Consider the following 20,767-nt stretch of genomic DNA (forward strand, 5'->3'; position numbering starts at 1 on the left):
AGATAAAGAAGCCATCACGGATGGGGTTTTATAATTGAAAAACGCCAACACGAGTGGTGTGTTTATACAGGCTTATATAGCAGCCTCGCCTACCCCAAATCGCGAAAAACTCACACCACACACTTCGCGATTTTATCCAAAGCAGCGCCTCTCGTCGCGAATTCACCACACACAATCTATGTGAAGCTGCACTTGGTAAGAGGACCGATGTCGGGGGAGCTCTTACTTTGTTACAACTATGGGCTTGGGAGAGAATCCCAATTATTATACCGAAGATGCTAAATCCCGTACCTATAGACTACGTACCATGTACAGTTGCGTAAGTTGTTCACTAATTACTTTTTAAAACATATTTTTTGTTAATTTCCGTGTTATTCGCTCATAATATAATTTTTGTAGATGGACTGGTCCGGCCTCTTATGTAAAAGCACCCGGGCATTGCATTGAAACTTTTAGAGATCAGTTCTCCAGAATGCACGCCAACCAAGTAATTTACGTAACATAAATTGGTGTTTGTTTGATGTTTTGGTTGACCTTGTTTTGACTAAATTTGTTTCGTATGTAGTTTATTTGGAGGTCGTATGCCATGCGAAACCTGCCGGATGTTTGTATTGACGGTCGTCCTATATGGACGTCGAGCACAACCCTTATTTGCTGGAATCTGGTTGAGCCACACGTGCCACAACGAGTGTTGCGATAATTTGGGATTGTCCAACCGTATATCCCGTTTGTCAACCGGTTCGGCGTGGCAAATCTGGCCGGAATTGGGTTGAGTGGCACGCCAATCATTTACAGGATTGGGATAATATGCACAACACGGTGTATGCGGATTTGGAGTACTCAATGGAGCCTATTGCAACTGATGAGTACTTGGAATGGTTTCTCAGGATAACCGTGGTGTACCTAACCAAACCTGGCGTGCATGCTCAGGAGGGCTTCCATGAAACGACAGCCTCTCATAACTACGCGGTAAATTGAAACAACTATTCATTATTTAAATTCATATGATGAAACATAATGAACTTTGAAAATTGTAGGTGGAGACACATACGCCACTTTCTTAGTGAGCAAGACATGACAGGACGACCGGATTTGTGCACAATTTCGAGGATGGTTGAAGATGGCCTACACATATCTGGGGAACCTGAGATGATGGACTACCGTCCTTCCCAGCGCTCTGAGATAGACATTGACATGCCCGTGAGGCAAAAAGGGAAGCGACGTGGAAAGAAGAAAGCGGGTGGAGAGTCGTCATCTTCAAGGATGGTAGATGTTCCGATGACGATTTTATGCCTCCACCTCCACCAAGCTCCGTCGTTCGAGGTCGTCATTCAGTCAGCCACACTGGTGGTACAGGTGAAGATATCGGTCTCAGTGATGTCCACCAATCTCCACCTCGTTCTTCTGTGCGAGACGACTTTTTTGGGGTTGATTTAGAGAATGTCGTTGTGCAAGATACTTCTCCGTCTCGACTCCCTACCTCCAGAATCAGGAAGGGAATCAGTGGTCTGTTTATGCGGAAAATGCGAGACGAATAAACATTGTTATGTTTATTATCCTAGTTGTTTATTGAGTTGAACATTGTAACGTTTTAACAAGGTTTTTGTTTATTTATTGAGTTGAACATTGCTATGTTTATATTTTTGTTTGTTTGTTGAGTTGAGCATTGTAATAATATTACGCAGGATAGGGGAGACACAGTCAGAAATTGGATGGGAAACAGTCTGTCTAAAAACGCCAACATGGTCGGCGTCTTTAACATAACACGCCGACTTAATGAGCGTTTTTAAGCTAAAACGCCATCATCATAGGCGTTTTAAGTAAACACGCCCACCTGATTAGCGTTTTATGTAAAACGCCAATTCCGTCGGCGTTTTATACTCTGATATTTGGTTCAACATTTTATCGACGGAAAAACACCCATTCTGTATTGAAACGCCATTCCCGTTGGAGTTTTATGTAAACGCGCCCACCTGATTGGCGTTTTATGTAAACACGCCTACGTGGAAGGCGGCTTCTCGAAAAAATGGTTCTTGGCCTCTCGTAGACGTACCAACATCATAACTTATGACACGATGACTATTTTGTTGAGTAATTGCCGAATACTCAACATATAATTCAATTTGACCTCCGATAACCATACTCTCCCCAAACATTAGTTGCATGCATACTTCTTCTAGTTGAGAACCTATAAACGTGACTCCGGATTCAAAGCATATAGTACGTTTCCATATTATTTGAATTTTGTTTTCATATATGCTTATCCCCATCCTTTCACAAATTTTTTCCACAAGCTCATCGTACGAAATAGTTTCATTCAACATAATGAATCCTTTAGCAAAAGGAGGATCATATGAAATAACTGCTCCGGGAATTATCTTTCCACTCCAATATAAATTGACACACCACGTCATACTATCTGCAATAATGTAAAACACAAATAAATATGTACTGTTTTTACATTCATCATTATGTAGAGTGAGCCAAAAAATTGGTCAAAATATTTCTATTAAATACACTACAATATATACTATCATAACAATCCATCAAATATTGATAAAAAATTAGATATACTACAACATATAATACCATTAAAATTGGTCAAAATATTTCTATTAAATACACTACAATATATACTATCATAATAATCCATCAAAATATTGGTCAAAAATTATATATACTACAACATATAATACCATAACAATTGGTCAAAATATTATATTAATTACACTACAATATATACTATCATAACAATCCATCAAATATTGGAAGACTAATGTTTGGAAGAATGAGTAAAAAATTAGATATACTAACCGATTAGGAGGACTAATGTTTGGAATAATGAGCAAATATCGAAATCTCCACGCTTAAATCCACCACCGGGTCGACCCGAGCAAGGGTTTACTTAAGGTTTTTCCGCCTTGGGAAGGGTTTTCGCGTTTTGGGGAGGGAAAGTGTTTAGGGTTCGCGATTTTGGGGGAGATCTAAGGGAAATATGGTTCAACAGAAACACGCTGACCAGGTTGGCGTGTTTATGTTAAACACGCCAATGACCTTAGCGTTTTTTTAACTTAAACACGCCAAAGCCATAGGCGTCTATATCTGTTAAACACGCCAACATAGTTGGCGTGTTATCACGTAATACGCTAACCTAGTTGTCGTGTTTTAACTTAACTGTATTTGGAGAAAATACGAGTAAAATACAACGACATTATAAAACGCCAACTATGCTGACGTCTTTACTTATAGACACGCCAATGCGGGTGACGTTTTTCTCATTTATGGAACAGATAACAAAATGAGTACAATTTCGTTATTTTAAAGGTAAAGTAGCCCATAAACCCGAATTTCCAATTCTTTATGGCTATGAATCTGGTAAAAAACGAGCTTAATAAATTCCAATTCCAATGTTTTGCTCTTAAATTTCTCGACGAAGAAACTCATCTTGATAAATAGAAAAATTCGACTCATACATGCAAAACTTCACAATAATTTTTGTGATCAAGCATGAATTATGTGATTTATCTGTCACTTACACACCTCATAACATGAAAAATAAAATTGAGAGAAAATTCTCAACACTAGAGTGTAAATTGTATTCAGAGAAGTGCGCCGCCCTTATTCAAAACACTGATCCACTGCAGATAATTGTATCTCGACGCACCGGAGGGTGTTTCTGCAGTTCTCATTCTAGCCAGAGCACTTCCCCGTCGCAATCACTCGCGGTAAAACCTTGATCCATTTTTGCTCAATTAAAATCTGCTATATATAATTTTTAATCAATCAAGCTTATTGTTTCCCAAGCTAGTACAAGGTGAATCAGGATTGAGTTTGGAGATCGGCTCCGATGTTCGGTCCTCACATTTCTCGCGTTCTCTTCCTAATCTTGCTTTCCATTCTGGTGAGTGGTTCTTTCTTTTCCCTTTGTCATTTTTTAATAGCTTACTCACTTTCTTCTCATAATTTTAGATTGTTTCAACTGTATTGGGGAATTCAGTAGCTTTACTTGCTTTCATTTTTGTGTTTAATTGTGTCATTTTACTTTTAATGTTTGTGCGTAAGTCGAATAAGCCCCTGCCCCTCTACATTGAAGAAAATAATGTTGAAATTGAGGGAAAACGGAGGAGTTAGATGAATTTTGAGTTAGCCTTGGTGGAAATGTAGTTTAATTGACTTGATTTTTTATGATTTATATCAGTTACAGAGGCTACATGATCATGCTTCCTTGAAAGGTTTGGTTTTCTGGTGCTTATAGATATTTCGTACTCCATTTAAGTATTTTCCAAATTCACCTGAACAGAAACATACATATGTTGGTTTCTTCGTATCCTAAAACAACACTTGTGGACTCACATCCATGTGTCTATTTGTGTGCATGTTCATTTACCTTAGACCACTTTATTTCAGAAAATGTGAGGGAGTTATCTCATTTCATTTTATTGTTAAGCAAGTCTCAAATGACCTTCATTTGTCTATGGATGGCATCTACAGTTGTGGAATTTCTTTAACAAACAAAGCTTTAGAGGGGATGGTGGTGGTGATTTCAAGAAGAAAACGGTTCTTTGTGTTGTCAAATTAAAAGCTTATATTGATTGTAGCATAACAAATAGGATTTGAGCATTGTCATTAAATTTCTTCAAATCCATGGAAATGCATTGTGATTTTCATCATTCAGAAATTATTTTTCCTAGTAAGAAAGTGGATTTAGATGCATCTAATAATAATACTCCCTCCGTCCCTTAAAAATATGAACTTTTGAAGGGACACGGGTTTTAATGCACAATTGGTTAAGTAAAAGAGATAGAAAGAAAAAAGTTTTTGAAGTATTGTTAGTGGAGGATTGCTCCCACCTTATTAGAGAGAAAAAAAGTTCCCTAAAATAGAAAGTTCATAATTTTGAGGGATATACCAAAAAGGAAATAGTTCATATTTTTAAGGGACGGAAGGAGTATCTTTTACAGATATGCGTTCAAAGTTTATGTTTGCTGATCTGTATAAATTTTAGGAATAAACATAGTTAGTTTCTAAGTTTATCGTCAACACAGAGTCCATACATTTACAATTTTTGTATTGAATAAATTGGTTCCCAAAAGTTTATTATTGTGAAACTAAGTCCCTGTTTATCATGTGTAACTTGAATGATGTACAAGACAATTAAATAATTTAAATCATTCCTGAAAGTGCAGTGACCTATATAAGGATATTTCATGTTTCACTAATGTATTTTATTTGTTTATATAGGTTTACATGCACAAAGCAGGTCTACACTCGAAATCCCCATCTTTTGGTTCATTCACAATGAGGGTTTGTTAGTCGACAAACATCAGCAGGCCAGAGCACTCTCTGATATGGTTGTTGTTGTTCAGTCTGAACCATCATCCTGGGAAAGCCATCTACAGTGCAATGGACAGTCACTTTTGTGGGATCTGAGATTAAAAAATCTTGCTATTATAGTGATCAAATGGACACAGATAATAGCATTTAAATCTTCAGTCTTATTTCGTTATAATTACTATAGTAAATGTTTGAGTTAAGCATTTTAGAGCTAACTTCTTGTCTGTTGCACAGGAGGCCTACAAAAGCTGCTCTGGCTGCTGTTTCTGAACATCTAGCTGGAGTGCTCCCACTTCATCTAGTTTACAGTCAAGTCCATGAAACTGCAATCGAGGTGGGGACATGGTCCTAGCATATAGTACACATTTTTGATTCTGTGATTCAAATGAGTAGGAAAGAAGGCATGATATGGATTTGAAATGTGATGGAAGGATATTTCTACGAAGAGAAATTGATAGAGAGTAATTTTCACCTTTTAAATTCAGTACATGTTTTATTTTAAAAAAATTGTTTTTCTTTCACCAAGTTCCAATCTCTGCCAATATGAGTCTGTTAGTTATCTCATTGAGGATTAGCCTAGATAGATAAAAGTAGTATTGGCTAATCTCTTGTTTGCTTAGATGGATGGAATTTGGGATATCCCAAGGCCCTTGATAAATCCTGTCATTTGAGCTAAATTTGCTTGAGATATCCCATTGAAAAGGTGGGATTGGAGAAAGCCTAGTAAGGAGAATAAAAATACTCTTTAATCTATCTAATCAATTTATGAAAAGTAAACACCCCTGAAGTGAAAATCCCTGTTGCACTATAAGTGCTTCGTAGCTACTGTGAACTTTCCTGTTTGATAGTGGAAACTCCAGTTATATATAAGTATTTGGGACTTGTATGAGAAGTAACTTGGTAACAAGAGCATTAACTTAGAAGTTTAGATGCTCCCACCCAATGAAATTGAAGCATATCTTGTCATTTATATCCTTACACCAATGAGTTATGTTGTACATAGATTTAACTTGCCTCTAGCTTCCCCTTTAGCTGAATCTATTGGTTACTTTGTTGGGCGGCTTGGGCCATGGACCCATTATGTCTTTTCTGTTCCTCTTCTTTTTGATTCTTTTGTGACCAGTTTCTTGTTAAATGTTTGGATGTTCATGGCATTTTTTATGCATGCCAACGTGAGTTTTATAAGTTCTAGCTGTGGGGATGAGGGGTGGAATAGACATCTGCATTACAAATTATGCTCTGAGTCATACCTTGATGTGCGACAGGACTGGACACGGTCAGTGGGTTGTAACCCCGTTTTCTGTTACATCTGGAGGTTCACATGTTTCCCAATTCAGTCTGATACCATTGCTAGGAGCTATATACTCACAACTCTTGAGGAGTCAATACAACTTGTGAATTCAGCAATCAATCTTCTTCTGATGGAGCGCACATGTATCCTCTTTTTGGTATCACGGTCTTTGTAATATCAACGTTCATCACACAAAACAAAGTCAAGAATCTTTCCCGGAGTACCTTTGTGATTTCTACAGACAAAATAAATGAATTAATAATAGAAAGAACCCTAAAATTATATTAAATGTCTAATTTAGGTCCTTCAGGAGCATGGTTGTACTTTATCCTAATGCCACGATAAGGGGAGACTGAGCTTCATTCGACTTTTACATGAGTTTGGTTTGGTTTGGTTTTAAGTTGGGTCTTAAGATCTATCTGTAGTTTAATATTGAAAATTTGTACTTTGAATGAGTAACTTTGAATCTCTTATTGTTGACACTAAATGAGAAACAGCAGAACATACTTTCAAGGCTCTTCCTATCCAGGAGCGTGAGTTGCTGAACAAGTATAATTATGTCATCAGCTTGTGGAGAAGAGTAAGTGCACAATGCTGATTAGGTCTCTAGTCATTAGGCGAAAACGCTCATTTAATTTATCTTCTTGGTTCTCTTTCAGATTTCAAGCGTTACAGGAGAACTACGTTATGGCTGATGCCTTGAGACTGCTTTACACTCTAGAGGACACAACAAAAGGGTTAGCATATCTGCTAAATTACTTCTAACCTCTCAATTACTACCATTTATTTCTGGTAAGCATTAGTGCAGATCTTGGTTGTTTAACTTGGCATAGTTTTCTTACTTCTTACTTCATATTTTATATATATGAATTCCAAATTTACTACTCCCTCGTCCGTCCCTTAAAATTTGGCACCCGGCACGGGTTTTAAGAATTGTAATAGAAAGTGGGTTGAAAAAAGTTAGTGGCATAGGGGTCCTACTTTATATATTAGTTTAAATTTTAAAATAAAATGTGAGCGAGAATGAGTTAGTGGAATGAGGGGGTCACCTACCAAAAATGGTAAAGTGAAAGGTGACAAATTTTAGGGACGGACGAAAAATGAAATAAGTGACAAATTTTAAGAGACGGATGGAGTAAAACTTATGAGTTGCTTAAGAATGTTAATGCATCGACTGTATCTGATACTGTCCCGTATCACACTTTCTGTCTCTCTGCCTCTAGTTAGGTACTATTGTTCTGATAAGTTACGATTGCTATTTTCCGCAGATTTGCTGATTATGTGAATGGGACTGTTGCGAGTCTCCATCCAATTCACTGCACCAGGCAGAGGAAAGTATTCCTGCGTTTTTTGTTGTTGGCCTCTTGCACTCTGGTTGTATTAAAGCCGAGGAGACCAAAGCCAAAGATCAACTGAGATAGAGACGTTTTGTAGCGGTACGTATGGTCGAAGGATGACTTGGTAAATAGGTGATGAAGAGCGAGCCATGGCCATGGGTAGGCGGCAGGAGAATTGCAAAGAATGAAGTGCGTTGTATATACTTCTCTCTTCAGTGTAAAAGCAATTTTCCTATACAATCTTTCATGATCTGTAAACCATTGGAGGTGTCTATAGTCGATTAAACTTTTAGCAGATAATATTGATTTACTTGACTTTCAAAGTCGTTTTGGTTTATAAAAGTATTCCCTTCTTCCATGATTAAATTGACTTGACACAGGTTTTACCAAATACTCCATCCATCCCATGTTATCCGCATTTTTAATTTTAGGTCATAAATTTTAGGATTAATTTTTTTGTGTAATTAATAATGCAGAAATCATTAAATAAGGGAATACTTATTAACTATAATATATTAATTAAATATCATAATTCTTATTTAAATATAAATAGTGTAAGTAGTTTGAGACGAGTCGAAATAAAAAAAGTGTGACTAACATGGATGGATGGATGGAGTTTTATAATGAACACTGGCTAGAAAAAGTTAGTAAAAATTTGGGTCCTAATTAGTACTCCCTCCGTCCAGCTTTAGTAGTCCCAGTTGCTTTTAAGCACTCGTTTTGTAAATGATAATAAATAGTTAAAGTAGATAAATGATAACTTTCTCTATATTATTCTATCTCTTACTTAACTATTTCTTCACTTTAACTATTTATTATCATTTTTACAAAACAAGTGCTCAAAAGCAACTGAGACTGCTAAAGCGGGACGAAGGGAGTATATACTATTAGTTTAAATAAAATGTGAGTAGATGAGTTAGGATTGTGGGGCCCATTACCAAAACTAGTAAAAAGCAATTGAGATACTTGATTGTGAACGGACGAAAAAGGAAACTTGAGACACTAAATCGTAGATGAATGGAGTATTAATTTGTCTAGTGAGAAGTAACAACCTAGATAATAACAATTCGGAATAGTAAGACGTTTCTCCTCCGTCCAATAAGATAGGGTTCGAGTCATTAAAGGGTACATGGTACCATGAGAAACTATTAATAATCCTCTTTTAAGAAGGAAAAAATCTCCTGGCTCAAGCTGCATGAATGCTTAAGAAACAACGTTACCGATATTGAATAACTACTCAGTTATCTCTACCAATCTCTTATTAGTTGGCTATATCGTATAGATAGTTTCACAAGTCACAATCTCTTGAGCTCGAGTAATATCAAGTAGCGGTCCATGATTTGTGAAATAACTTTGGATTTGCTAGTATTCCTAATTTATTTTAAAGGTAGATGTGAAATTAAAATGAAAAAAATAAATCCAACCTAGCTGAACAAATTAGATATCTCAAGATGTTTTTTTTACTATGAAAAAAAGTGTGCGCTATAATAACCTGTAAAAGCAGCAAACCCAAAGTTTAAAAGAAACAAAAAAATGCATCAACCAAAGGGCTAGTAGAGCACAATAAAAATTATACCTGCGAAAATAGTGATAGAATTTCTGGTAACATTAGTGCAGATCTGGTTGTTTAACTTGGCATAGTTTTCCGACTTTCCTTTCTTCATGTTTAATATTTATGAAGAGAAGTACATACCACAAAGGAACAAAGCTTAGCAACATCCTACTTATTAAACTAGACCAAATTTTGTTAACAGTGCTATTGAAAATACTCATTTTTTTTAGGAAAAATAACCTTTTTGTTAGAGGACATGTGCTAATAGACCCACAATAGCGCATAAGTTGTGTTACTTGAGTTTTTACTTCCTCCACCCTAATTAAACAGACAGTTTTAGAATGACACATATTTTAATGGAGAATCTATAAAATAGGAGAGATAGAGAGAAAAAGTGACTGAGTAATATTAGTGAGAAAATGTGGCCCACGTCATAAGAGAGAAAAATCTACCCAAATTGAAAGTGAACTAATTTTATAGGACATACTAAATGGAAAAATGTAACTACTAATTTAGAGATAGGGGGAGTATTAGAGCATCCACAATAGTAAGGACTTCCCCACGGACTAGCACTAAGACTTCCCAAAAACACCTTCTGCCACGTCATAAGGACTTCCCACCCCACTGCCACATCACTAGGACTTCCCACTGCACAATAGTGGACTAGCACTAGGACAAGCACTAGGACTTCCCAAAAACACAATTTCACATTTTTATACGGAATTTAATACGAAATTCAAAATTCGACACGAATACGAGGAAAATGCAATCATAATTTGATTATAAATTAAAAACATTAAAAAATACAATAAAAAAAACAATTACATCATAATATCAACGTGCATTCTTCCACGCCCACAACTCTTCAATTATATCCTACTCGAGTCGAATATGGGTTTCTTGTTGGCGTATGTCGGCATGGGCTTGGAGCCACCCGTCGTCATCATGAGGTATCCCCATGCGTACATTGGCGGTGGCCACGTCGTGGCTTGGCCTGGCCGCATCTTCATAGGTCCAATCAGTCAGTTCTGGACCTTCTTGTTTGACAATCATGTTGTGCATGAATACACGCGCGTACGTGATATCAGTAATGCAGTCGTCATACCACAAACGGTTGGACCTGTTAGAGTTTAGTATACTGAAAGCATCTTTCGAATGCTTGTATATGTAATAACTCTTTATCCATTTGTTACCATTTTATGAGAAATAATATTTTATTACAATGTATTTTGCTTATGTATTGCTTATGTATTATGAGATGTTGATATGCGTTTTCCATTTAATACATAGTCTAAGCAAAATGAGTCTAAGTCTTCTGCATAGTAGACGAGTTGTGAGCAGCGTTCACAGTAGGTAACTTGTCGGTTTCTGCAGAAGTAAAATTGTTTCACAACCTAGATAGGCTTTGACTATCTATCGTGAAAGGTTGCGACGTCAGTCCGAAAGTTTCCTTACCTAAGGAAATGAACGACGTCTGTGTGGTATAACACTGAAAGGATCAAACAGTGAGATAAGTCTTTCATGGCTATTTACTGAAAGACGAGGTCTCGGTGATTGTCGTTTCTTAATCATTGTTGACATAACATTAAGCATACGATATTAATTGAAAACTACTTTGACTTATGAAATGGTGAGGGAATTTCGTTGCCCAAGAATCCTGATAGATTGGGTAATGATCATTAATGTCTAAGTGGTGCTAGTATTGTTATTGCAATGAATCATGTGTTGGGAGAGGCCAGTATGATAATATCCTCAAGAGGTGTTTAGAAAAATGTTTTATTATTCAGAAAACTGGCCAGTGGAATTTATTCCATGAATAATAATAATGTTTCTAAACTAGACCACTCTTGGAAAAAAGAAATTAATTAATAATAGTCAGATAGCAGACTTGATATTAATTAATGGATATTTGTATCTTTAACACATGAAATGATTTAATTAAAGAGGAAGTCCCGGAATACTCGTAATTTCGATTTGGACGGGCAGTCAATATTATATCTATAGTGGATGATAATAATATTTAAGTTTGGGCTTGAATTAAATTGCTTTAATTTAATTAGTGGAAGCCTGAACTGTGGCCCAATCCAATCCTCCACAGATCCCTGGTCTGGCCCAAAATAATTAACTTAATATAAAAGGGAGAAGAAGAGAGAAGACAAATTAATTCATTCTACGTAAAATTCGATCCCTACAATATGTAGAGGAAATTATCGATTTTTTAGGGATTCCTTCTTTCGTAGAGATTTCTGTCTTCAATTCTTCTCCAATCTTTGAGGATTTGACAAGCTTTGATCACCCCTATCTAGGGTTTGGAGATTCTCGTTTGGTCCTGATTTTGTGGGTTTCCATAGGGTTTTTGTGTTGTTTTTGCTTTAGTCCACCCCCATTTTGGGTTAGGAGGTTTAATCTTGCCCTATATGCTGAAATTAGGTTTGTTTTCTGATTATGTGTAAGGAATTTTCTGTTGGTTGGTGGAATTTGTGCATTGGGCTGTTCTGTGGTTATTGTATTTTGTTTAAGCCACCCTCAATTTGGGTTAGGAGGTTCAATCTACTTATATGTGATGGAATTTCAGAAATTAGTCCCTGGTGCTTTTATGATGATGTATGTGCTGGTTATTTTGAGTGATAAGCCACCCCTTGATTAGGTTTGGAGGCTTTACTTGCTGAACTATGATGAGATTATTCTAAGTTGCTTCTATGATGGTGAATTGTGGCTATACTTGGTGGAATATGTTGTTTGTAGTTTCTGTGATTATGGGGTTTTATGTGCTGGTTCTTTTGAGTAAAAAGCCACCCCTTGAATAGGTTTGGAGGCTTTACTTGCTGCAATATGATGAAATTATTCTGTGTTGCTAATATGATGGTGATTGTGACTATACTTGGTGGAATATGTTGTTTGTAGTTTCCTGTGATGATGGGGTTTGTATGTGCTGAATATAGTTAAGTAAAAAGCCACCCCTTAAATGGTTTGGAGGCTTGTGTACATACCCTATGATGAATTTTTCTGAGGGTCTTATATCATCATCCTGAGTATGTGCATTACATTAGGTTTGCACTATGTCTATACACCAAAAAAACAAAATAGCAGACCCTAACCCAAAAACAATAGGGGTTGACCAACACACCAAAAAAATCAGACTACCACATTCCAAAAAATCACTTTGGCTTACTTAGAGGCCAAATGCATTTGGCAGAGGGCCTATTTCATACATTGACCCATAATTGTTCTCTGGCATTTGTAAGTAATGTAGCACCTCTCTCACAACATCCTCATCCACCTCAAGCTGATTCGGCAGTCCCACTGTTCTTTGTAGCCTATTCTTGTTGATGTGTGGAACTTTGTAGCCATTTCCACCCCTGCACTGTAGGATTTCAGTGAGGCAAGCCTGCAAGCTTAGGAAAACTCTGTTGAGAGTTTGTGGTGAAAGCTCTGCAAAGAGCTACACAACATTCCCACAAGTTCATCCACGGTCTTGCATGGTTTCTCATACTGCAGTGACTGAATTGCTGTAAAAAAGCCCAGGTCTAAGATATTAGTATCAGGGGAATTAGCTGGTTGACAAATCAGTTGGATTCTAAATCCATCTGAATTGGCAACATCTTGAAAATCTGGATACATGGTTGTTATGTGTGGGGTTGCATTATCTTGCTGAATGTAAATGTCTTTATTTGCCCAAACAGGCACGTGGCCTTTATTGCAGGTATAATCTGGCATGGAGAACAATAACATAGCTAAATGATGATCTTTAATGAGTTTTTAAGATCTGATAGAATGAAAAAGTTGGATATACCTTGTTGATAAGGCAATCCCTCATCACTTTCTTTGTGACTGAATGGATTGCCTTGGTTTCCATGGTCCCTCTGGGCCTGTTCTTTGATTTCCTCTGTGCTGGCATTACTTCAGTGAGGCCATCCACATTAGGAATAGCCCAGCCATAGCCTAGCCACAAACTCCTTCTGTCACATCATCAGCACTAAAAATCCTCCTGCCACATCATCAAAACAAGCAAATAGCACAGCCATAGCCCAACCATTGCCTAGCCACATCACTAATAACAATTATATAAAAATGAAATAATTAACAATCACACAATATACGGAATTTAATTTACGAGACATATACGGGAAACATTAATAATACTATTAAAATCTTAAAAGTACAATAATTTAAAAAAGTACAATAATTTTAAAAAAATACAATAATTAAAAAAAAGTACAATAATTCACTCCTCATCTCTGTCGTCGTCTCCTCCGTCGCTGTCGCCACCATCCCCTCCCTCGTCGCCACCATCGCCCCCGGCTCCGTCGCCACCGTCGCCGCCACCTCTACTCCCGCCGGTCTCCCTCCGTGCCGCCTCTAACTCGTCCTGCATGCTCATGAGCAATGTTTGAAGCAAACTCTTATCCACGGGGTCCACCGCCGCCCGCCATTCGACCAGCGTCTTGACCATCTGAGCGCGCGTTAGTTGACGCGCGAAGAATTTGAGATCCGTTGTGGATTGGCCAAGGGGGTATGCCGATTGGACCTCCTGGGAACCCCCTGCGACCCCCCTCGCCTCCCGTTGAGCCCGCTTGTGCCCAACCGGGCGAGTTCGGAGAGCGAACGAACAGGGGTCGGGACCTCCTGGGCCGTCTCGGGGAGGTCGTGGGAACCACCGTTGTTGCCGCTGAAATCACCGGTATAGTTCAGTCTTTGCTTCTTCGGCCAGTCAGCGTCGACACCTACTCGGAACTTCTCGGAGTCGTTCAGCACAAGATAGCAGTTCCAGTAGGTGAACTCCTTATACAACCTGGGCTGGGAGAAGGCTTTCTCCGCTATCCTCCTGCAGTCTTCCTCCGTTTAGCCACTGCTCTGCATGCAGAGGGCGTTGGCGTACAAACCTGAAAATCGGGAGACGGCAGCCCTGATTCGGTCCCACCCCATTCGGAAATCCTCTCCGTTACGTGGCCTTCCCTCCGAGCAAAATGTCCGGTAGGCTGCTGCTATCTTGCCCCACAAGTTGACGATCCTCTGGTTGTTCGAAACGAGAGGATCGTCGCAAACACTCACCCACGCCTTGGACAGCGCGACGTTCTCCGCCTTCGTCCACCTCCTCTGGACCTGGCTATCCACACCCGGCTGCGACGACTAGCCCTTCTTCTTCTCCTTGCCCTTCTTCTTTGGGTCGCCCCGACCCCGCACTGCTCCCCCATTTGATCGGGAGTTTCCAGAACCCCGAGCATATCGAACCCCAACTCCTCTAAGGAGAAAGACTTAAATTGCGTGAACTGCGAATCCGCTGGGGTCGATGTGTGCGAAGAAGCAGTCGAAAAATCAAAACTGGGGCGATAGACGTTTTTCTCCCCCGGCATCCCCTGCGTCGCCGGTACCCTACCCTCTCCCCCCTCGTGGGGCTGCATCGGCGTCCCCCCTAGGCATCATCTGCATCCCGGTGCCCACCCCGGCATCATCTGCACACCAGGCTGCATCCCCGGTACCCCCTGCCACGCCGGCGTACTCCCCCCAGGTGCTATCCCGGGCATCATCCCCTGCCACGGGTACATGTTATAGTACCCTGGCATCGGACCCTATCCACCTCCCACGGGTACCGGGGGAGTTTGAAACCTGTTCGTCACTGGAGTACCTTCGTTGGTATTCTCCATTTCTCGGTGTTGATCTTGTACAAAAATTAATATAGAGAGAGTACTCGTTAAAACAAGTGGTGCGAATGAAAATGACGTGCAAAGTGCGTATATATATTGTTTCGAAAAAAAAATCGTCTAGGCGATGCGCTAGGAGATCCGGATCGCCCAGCGCATCGCCTAGCGCCACGAAATCGCCGAGCGCTAGGCGGTTTTTAATTCCAAAAATGGCTGGGCGGTTGCAATGGACCGCCTAGCGCCGGCGCTCGGCTAGGCGCCATTGCGGATGACCTGAAGGGAAATATTCCCACCTTACCATCATATGTTGACTGTCCATCCATACCAAAATGTGGTCTACTGACAGCACACATAAAATAACTTTGGTTTTAAATCTCTTGGATTTGCATGCCCTATATGGCTCATCCTCATCCGGCAAGAGGTAGTACCTGTCTGATGCCTTGGTCATATAGACCATTTTTCATCTATATGCACTGCATTGTGCATGCTTTGATATGGGACCCTACCTTGAGTAATTTATGGCTGAAGTTGACTAAGACTCCATCTAACCCTTGCTAGCTTATTGATATTGGTGAGGGCAGGTTTCATTGCATTTGTATGTGGCCTTAGTTTACCATGCTTTACCCACTGTCCTAATGTGCTCTTGCTAACATTTAATTGACAGCCATTTTTCTCAGTGAAGCTCTCTCATAAGTTTTCTAACCTTTTCTTCATCAAGTTCTAATTGGTCAGCATGATGGTATCCTTTAATCTTTCCTTGCATCATTGCAGGTTCTCCCCTTTGCATCTGCTCCTTGGCTGCCTTCCATAGCCTGTACACGGTTTCATACTGACTTCAATGTATCTGCTGCCTCCATAATAGCCCCTCTTGCGAGCACTCCATCATGACTGTGCTTGAGTAGGAAACTGCAATATATTGTTCTTGATGCTGCTATTCAGTTGTTGATTTGCCTCTTGCCCAATATCCATCCCTATGATGAATTTTTTTCTGAGGGATTTAAATAAACATAAATGTTGGGGGTATTTTTTAGGAGTTTTTTCAGATTGAGGTTGGTAAGTAGGGAGTAAATGAGTGTAGGTGAGGTATTAATAGCAGATTTGAAGTTGTACTTTTTGGAGTTCAAATTTTCCCTCAAATTTTTTTGTAGAGGGAAATTTGATTTTTTTCATTACCCTCTTTGTACTTTGAATCAATACCAGATGTTGATTTTGTATGTTGAACATATTTCAAGCTAATTTGATGAATTATGATTTGAAGGGTTTTTGATTATGTTGAATGTAAATTTTAAATTCAGTTTTAAATTGTGACTTTGGCATATCCTTGAAGCTCCAGTTTGTGAATTGAATTGTTGGATGCATATTTTTAGGAGTAAATTTCGAATTTTGGAAGCATATTTAATGCAATTGAATTGAATTTTGGAAGCATATTTAATGCATATTTTTTTGCAGCAATTTTTGAATTTTTGGAAGCATATTTAATGCAATTGAATTGAATTTTGGAAGCATATTTAATGCATATTTTTTGGCAGCAATTTTCGAATTTTTGGAAGCAAAAAATTTAACACACTTGAGGTGGGTCCCAAATTCCACTATCACACACCATTTATTCACAACTCCAACAACTTTCTTAAAACCCGTGCCATGGAAAAATGAGACTTCTATTGCTGGGACGGAGGGAGTGCGTCTCAATTTTTATGTATGTAAAAGAAAAGTTTTTTGTAGTGGATGGGTTATATTTAATTACAGTCAGAAAATTAAAATGGCAGCACCGATTGATAAGAAAATCACAAGTTATAATGTGCGAAAGAACAAAAATGAAAGTAAAAGCAACTCTAATTTTGATTGAAGCACATATATAGTTGTAGCAAATTAATGCAGAAGTAATAGCTAAAAGAGATGAGTTGAGAATTAGAAATTGAAGAAACACGAAATGCCCAAGTCCTACACAAACCCGCTGTTAAAAAGGGAGAGTCATGCAACAAAGCCTTGTCATTCTGTTACACCGCCTTCTTTATTACCCCACGCTTTACGTTATTCGCACATTTTTCGTTATGGCAAGAAGCCCACAGGAGGAGTACCTTTCACCCGAGATCGTGAACCGCGGCGTTGAGGGCTCCGGCCCCTACGCGGGCTCCCCTAGCTTCTCCATCAGGGTGCACCGTGGCCTGCCCGATTCGTCAGCTCCGTCAACCCAAATACGTGAAGCTCGGGTACGGCTACCTCATCAACCACGGCTTCTATTTCACGTGGCTCCCGATTCTCCTCCTCGTTTTCGGCTCACAAGTGGGCAAGCTAACATGGGATGTTTTCCATTTGGAATACTACAACCTTGTTAACAACACTTGTTTTTTATTGGATTTTTGTCCTTGTTTTTATATGTATGTCTTGATTTAGCTCCTCGTGCCACTTATCTCGTCGATTTCGCATGCTATCTCCCACCAAATGACCTTAAGGTATGTGTTTGAGCCTCTCAATATGTATCTCGTTCATTAAATATCATTTTGTAGCAGATTTAGATCATTACAATCAGGTTTTCGGTTAATTAATTCAATAAGTAAAATAAAAAATAAAAAATTATAATTTAAAATAAGGATATGCCGATTGATTTTCCAAAAATAATTTAGATTATCGTCTCGTTCATAAAGTAGGAAGTAGGAGTGAGTCATTCAGATTCAGATTGCCAATAAATGTCTCATATTTCATTTTTTCGTTCGTCCGCTATATAAAATTAATATAGAAATAGGAAACTCCTTCCACTAATTTTTACCCACTTTCTGTTATAAAGTCAAATCGGTCAATATGAGACATTTATTCGTTGACAGAGAGAGTACATCAGTATAGAGTCTTGCAATTTCATGATATCTTCCATTTGACCAAATCAGATCACAAGAGATGAATACCTAGAATTAGCCAAGAAATCGGGGCAGTTCAACGAGAAAGCACTTGAATTCCAACAACAACGAGTTCTCAAGACTTCCGGGATAGGTGACGAGACATACCTGCCACGGGTGGTGTTCCGGCCGGGCTACACGAAAGACCTGACTGTGGGGAGGGAGGAGGCGGCAACGTCCATGTTGGGGCGGTGGACGAGCTCATCGCCACCACGGGCATCCGCCCAAAGACATAAGGATTCTAATAGTCAACTGTGGGGTACTCAACACCACCCCGTCCCTCTCCGCCATGGTGATCAACCGCTACAAGCTGAGGCACACCATCCAGAGCTACAACCTCGGGGGCATGGGCTGTGCCGCCGGCATAACCACAGTGGACCTCGCTTACGACCTCTTGAAAGCCTACCCGGGCTCGTACGCCTTGCTAGTCAGCACAGAGGTTGTCAGCTTCACCTGGTATGGCGGGAACGAGCTGGACATGCTGCTCCCCAACTGCTTCTTCGGATGGGGGCTGCCGCCGTGCTGCTCTCCAACAACCGTCTCGAGCGGTGGCGGTCAAAATATCACTAAAGCATGTAAGTGGTCCACTTTGCCACACAGGCCCTATCCAAACCAGGACTCTGATACCACTGTTGAGTTATTTTATAAGGCTCTTCCCAAAATACCCTTATAGACTGTTTACACATTTCTAATCCAAACTAGGATTCTGATACCACTATGAGAGTTTTTTTATTGGGCACTTCCCAAAAAGACCTTATATAATCTTTGCACATTTTCTAATTCTATTCGTATCTTTGCGCAGGTGGTACGGACGCACAAAGGAATGGACGACCGGAGCTACAGAAGCATACAACTGAAGGAAGACACGGGAGGAAAGCAAGGACTGTCGGTAAGCAAGATGTGGTGGAAGTGGGAGGGCATGCTCTCAAGGCCAACATTACCACACTAGGGCCACTGGTGCTGCCTGTTTCCGAGCAGTTCCATTTCTTCAAATCGCTAGTCTGGAAGAAGAGCAGCTCGTCCAAGCCCTACATCCCAGACTACAAGCTGGCGTTCGAGCACGTGTGCATACTGGCGACGACGAGCAGGAAAGCGCTAGACGAGATGCAGAAGAACCTGGACCTCACAGACGAGTACATGGAGGCGTCAAGAAAGACATTGGAGCGGTTTGGCAACACGTCGAGCAGCAGCATCTGGTACGAGCTAGCTTACTTGGAAGCCAAGAGCAAGATCAAGAAAGGGGACAGGGTGTGGCAGCTGGCTCTGGGCTCCGGCTTCAAGTGTAACAGTGCTGTATGGAAAGCTATCAGAACTGTTAAGCATCACAACAGAAACCCATGGAAGCAAAATTGAACTATAATTTACAAGGCATCATCATATAATCTATTTACTTAGATAAAACATTCAATAAACCTAATTAATTTCATAGATAGTGTTATGAGTTTACTGCCCACTTAGTTTCTGATTGTAAACTATTTCATTATTGATGTTAATTTTTCAGTGTAACATTCTTCTGGTAATTAAATACTATTGCTAAACAATTCTTTAGAGAAAATCGGGTTAATAGCTACTTTGCCACTAAAATAACGAAAATGTACTCATTTGTTATCTTTTCCATAAATGGGAAAAACGCCACGTGCACTGTGGTGTCTATAAGTAAAGAACGCCAACATAGTTGGCGTTTTATATTGTCGTCGTATTTTGGGCGTATGTTCTCCAAATACAGTTAAGTTAAAACACGCAACTTGGTTGGCGTGTATAACTAAAAAACGCCTTTTGGGTTGGCGTGTTAATAAATTAGAAGCGCCGAGAGGGATAACGTGTTTAGATAAAGAAGCCATCACGGATGGGGTTTTATAATTGAAAAACGCCAACACGAGTGGTGTGTTTATACAGGCTTATATAGCCAGCCTCGCCTACCCCCAAATCGCGAAAAACTCACACCACAACACTTCGCGATTTTATCCAAAAGCAGCGCCTCTCGTCGCGAATTCACCACACACAATCTATGTGAAGCTGCACTTGGTAAGAGGACCGATGTCGGGGGAGCTCTTACTTTGTTACAACTATGGGCTTGGGAGAGAATCCCAATTATTATACCGAAGATGCTAAATCCGTACCTATAGACTACGTACCATGTACAGTTGCGTAAGTTGTTCACTAATTACTTTTTAAAACATATTTTTTGTTAATTTCCGTGTTATTCGCTCATAATATAATTTTTGTAGATGGACTGGTCCGGCCTCTTATGTAAAAGCACCCGGGCATTGCATTGAAACTTTTAGAGATCAGTTCTCCAGAATGCACGCCAACCAAGTAATTTACGTAACATAAATTGGTGTTTGTTGATGTTTTGGTTGACCTTGTTTTGACTAAATTTGTTTCGTATGTAGTTTATTTGGAGGTCGTATGCCATGCGAAACCTGCCGGATGTTTGTATTGACGGTCGTCCTATATGGACGTCGAGCACAACCCTTATTTGCTGGAATCTGGTTGAGCCACACGTGCCACAACGAGTGTTTGCGATAATTTGGGATTGTCCAACCGTATATCCCGTTTGTCAACCGGTTCGGCGTGGCAAATCTGGCCGGAATTGGGTTTGAGTGGCACGCCAATCATTTACAGGATTGGGATAATATGCACAACACGGTGTATGCGGATTTGGAGTACTCAATGGAGCCTATTGCAACTGATGAGTACTTGGAATGGTTTCTCAGGAT

At 39.6% G+C, this 20,767-nt stretch overlaps 1 protein-coding gene and 2 pseudogenes across 1 annotated transcript; all 3 read left to right on the forward strand.

The window, feature by feature from the left end:
• Nucleotides 1-3,423: 3,423 nt before the first annotated feature.
• The window catches only part of LOC121781192, a 34,595-nt pseudogene continuing 17,251 nt past the window's right edge, over nucleotides 3,424-20,767 (forward strand).
• LOC121781492 lies at nucleotides 5,442-8,041 on the forward strand. Its single transcript, XM_042179225.1, has 5 exons — nucleotides 5,442-5,668; nucleotides 6,600-6,768; nucleotides 7,123-7,174; nucleotides 7,285-7,362; nucleotides 7,894-8,041. The coding sequence occupies exons 1-5, from the start codon at nucleotides 5,522-5,524 to the stop codon at nucleotides 8,039-8,041; spliced, it is 594 nt and encodes a 197-aa protein (XP_042035159.1). The 5' UTR covers nucleotides 5,442-5,521.
• On the forward strand, nucleotides 17,208-19,400 carry LOC121781191 (annotated as a pseudogene).

Source organism: Salvia splendens, chromosome 20, assembly GCF_004379255.2.
Source record: "Salvia splendens isolate huo1 chromosome 20, SspV2, whole genome shotgun sequence".
In the NCBI taxonomy this organism is placed as follows: domain Eukaryota; kingdom Viridiplantae; phylum Streptophyta; class Magnoliopsida; order Lamiales; family Lamiaceae; genus Salvia; species Salvia splendens.

Excerpts from the sequence above, each read along its gene's own strand:
- LOC121781492 (XM_042179225.1), top strand. The coding sequence starts at position 5,522 with ATGTTTGAGTTAAGCATTTTAGAGCTAACTTCTTGTCTGTTGCACAGG. Across the intron at positions 5,669-6,599 it reads TCCATGAAACTGCAATCGAG|GACTGGACACGGTCAGTGGG; the intron begins GTGGGGACATGG and ends GATGTGCGACAG. Across the intron at positions 7,363-7,893 it reads CTAGAGGACACAACAAAAGG|ATTTGCTGATTATGTGAATG; the intron begins GTTAGCATATCT and ends TATTTTCCGCAG.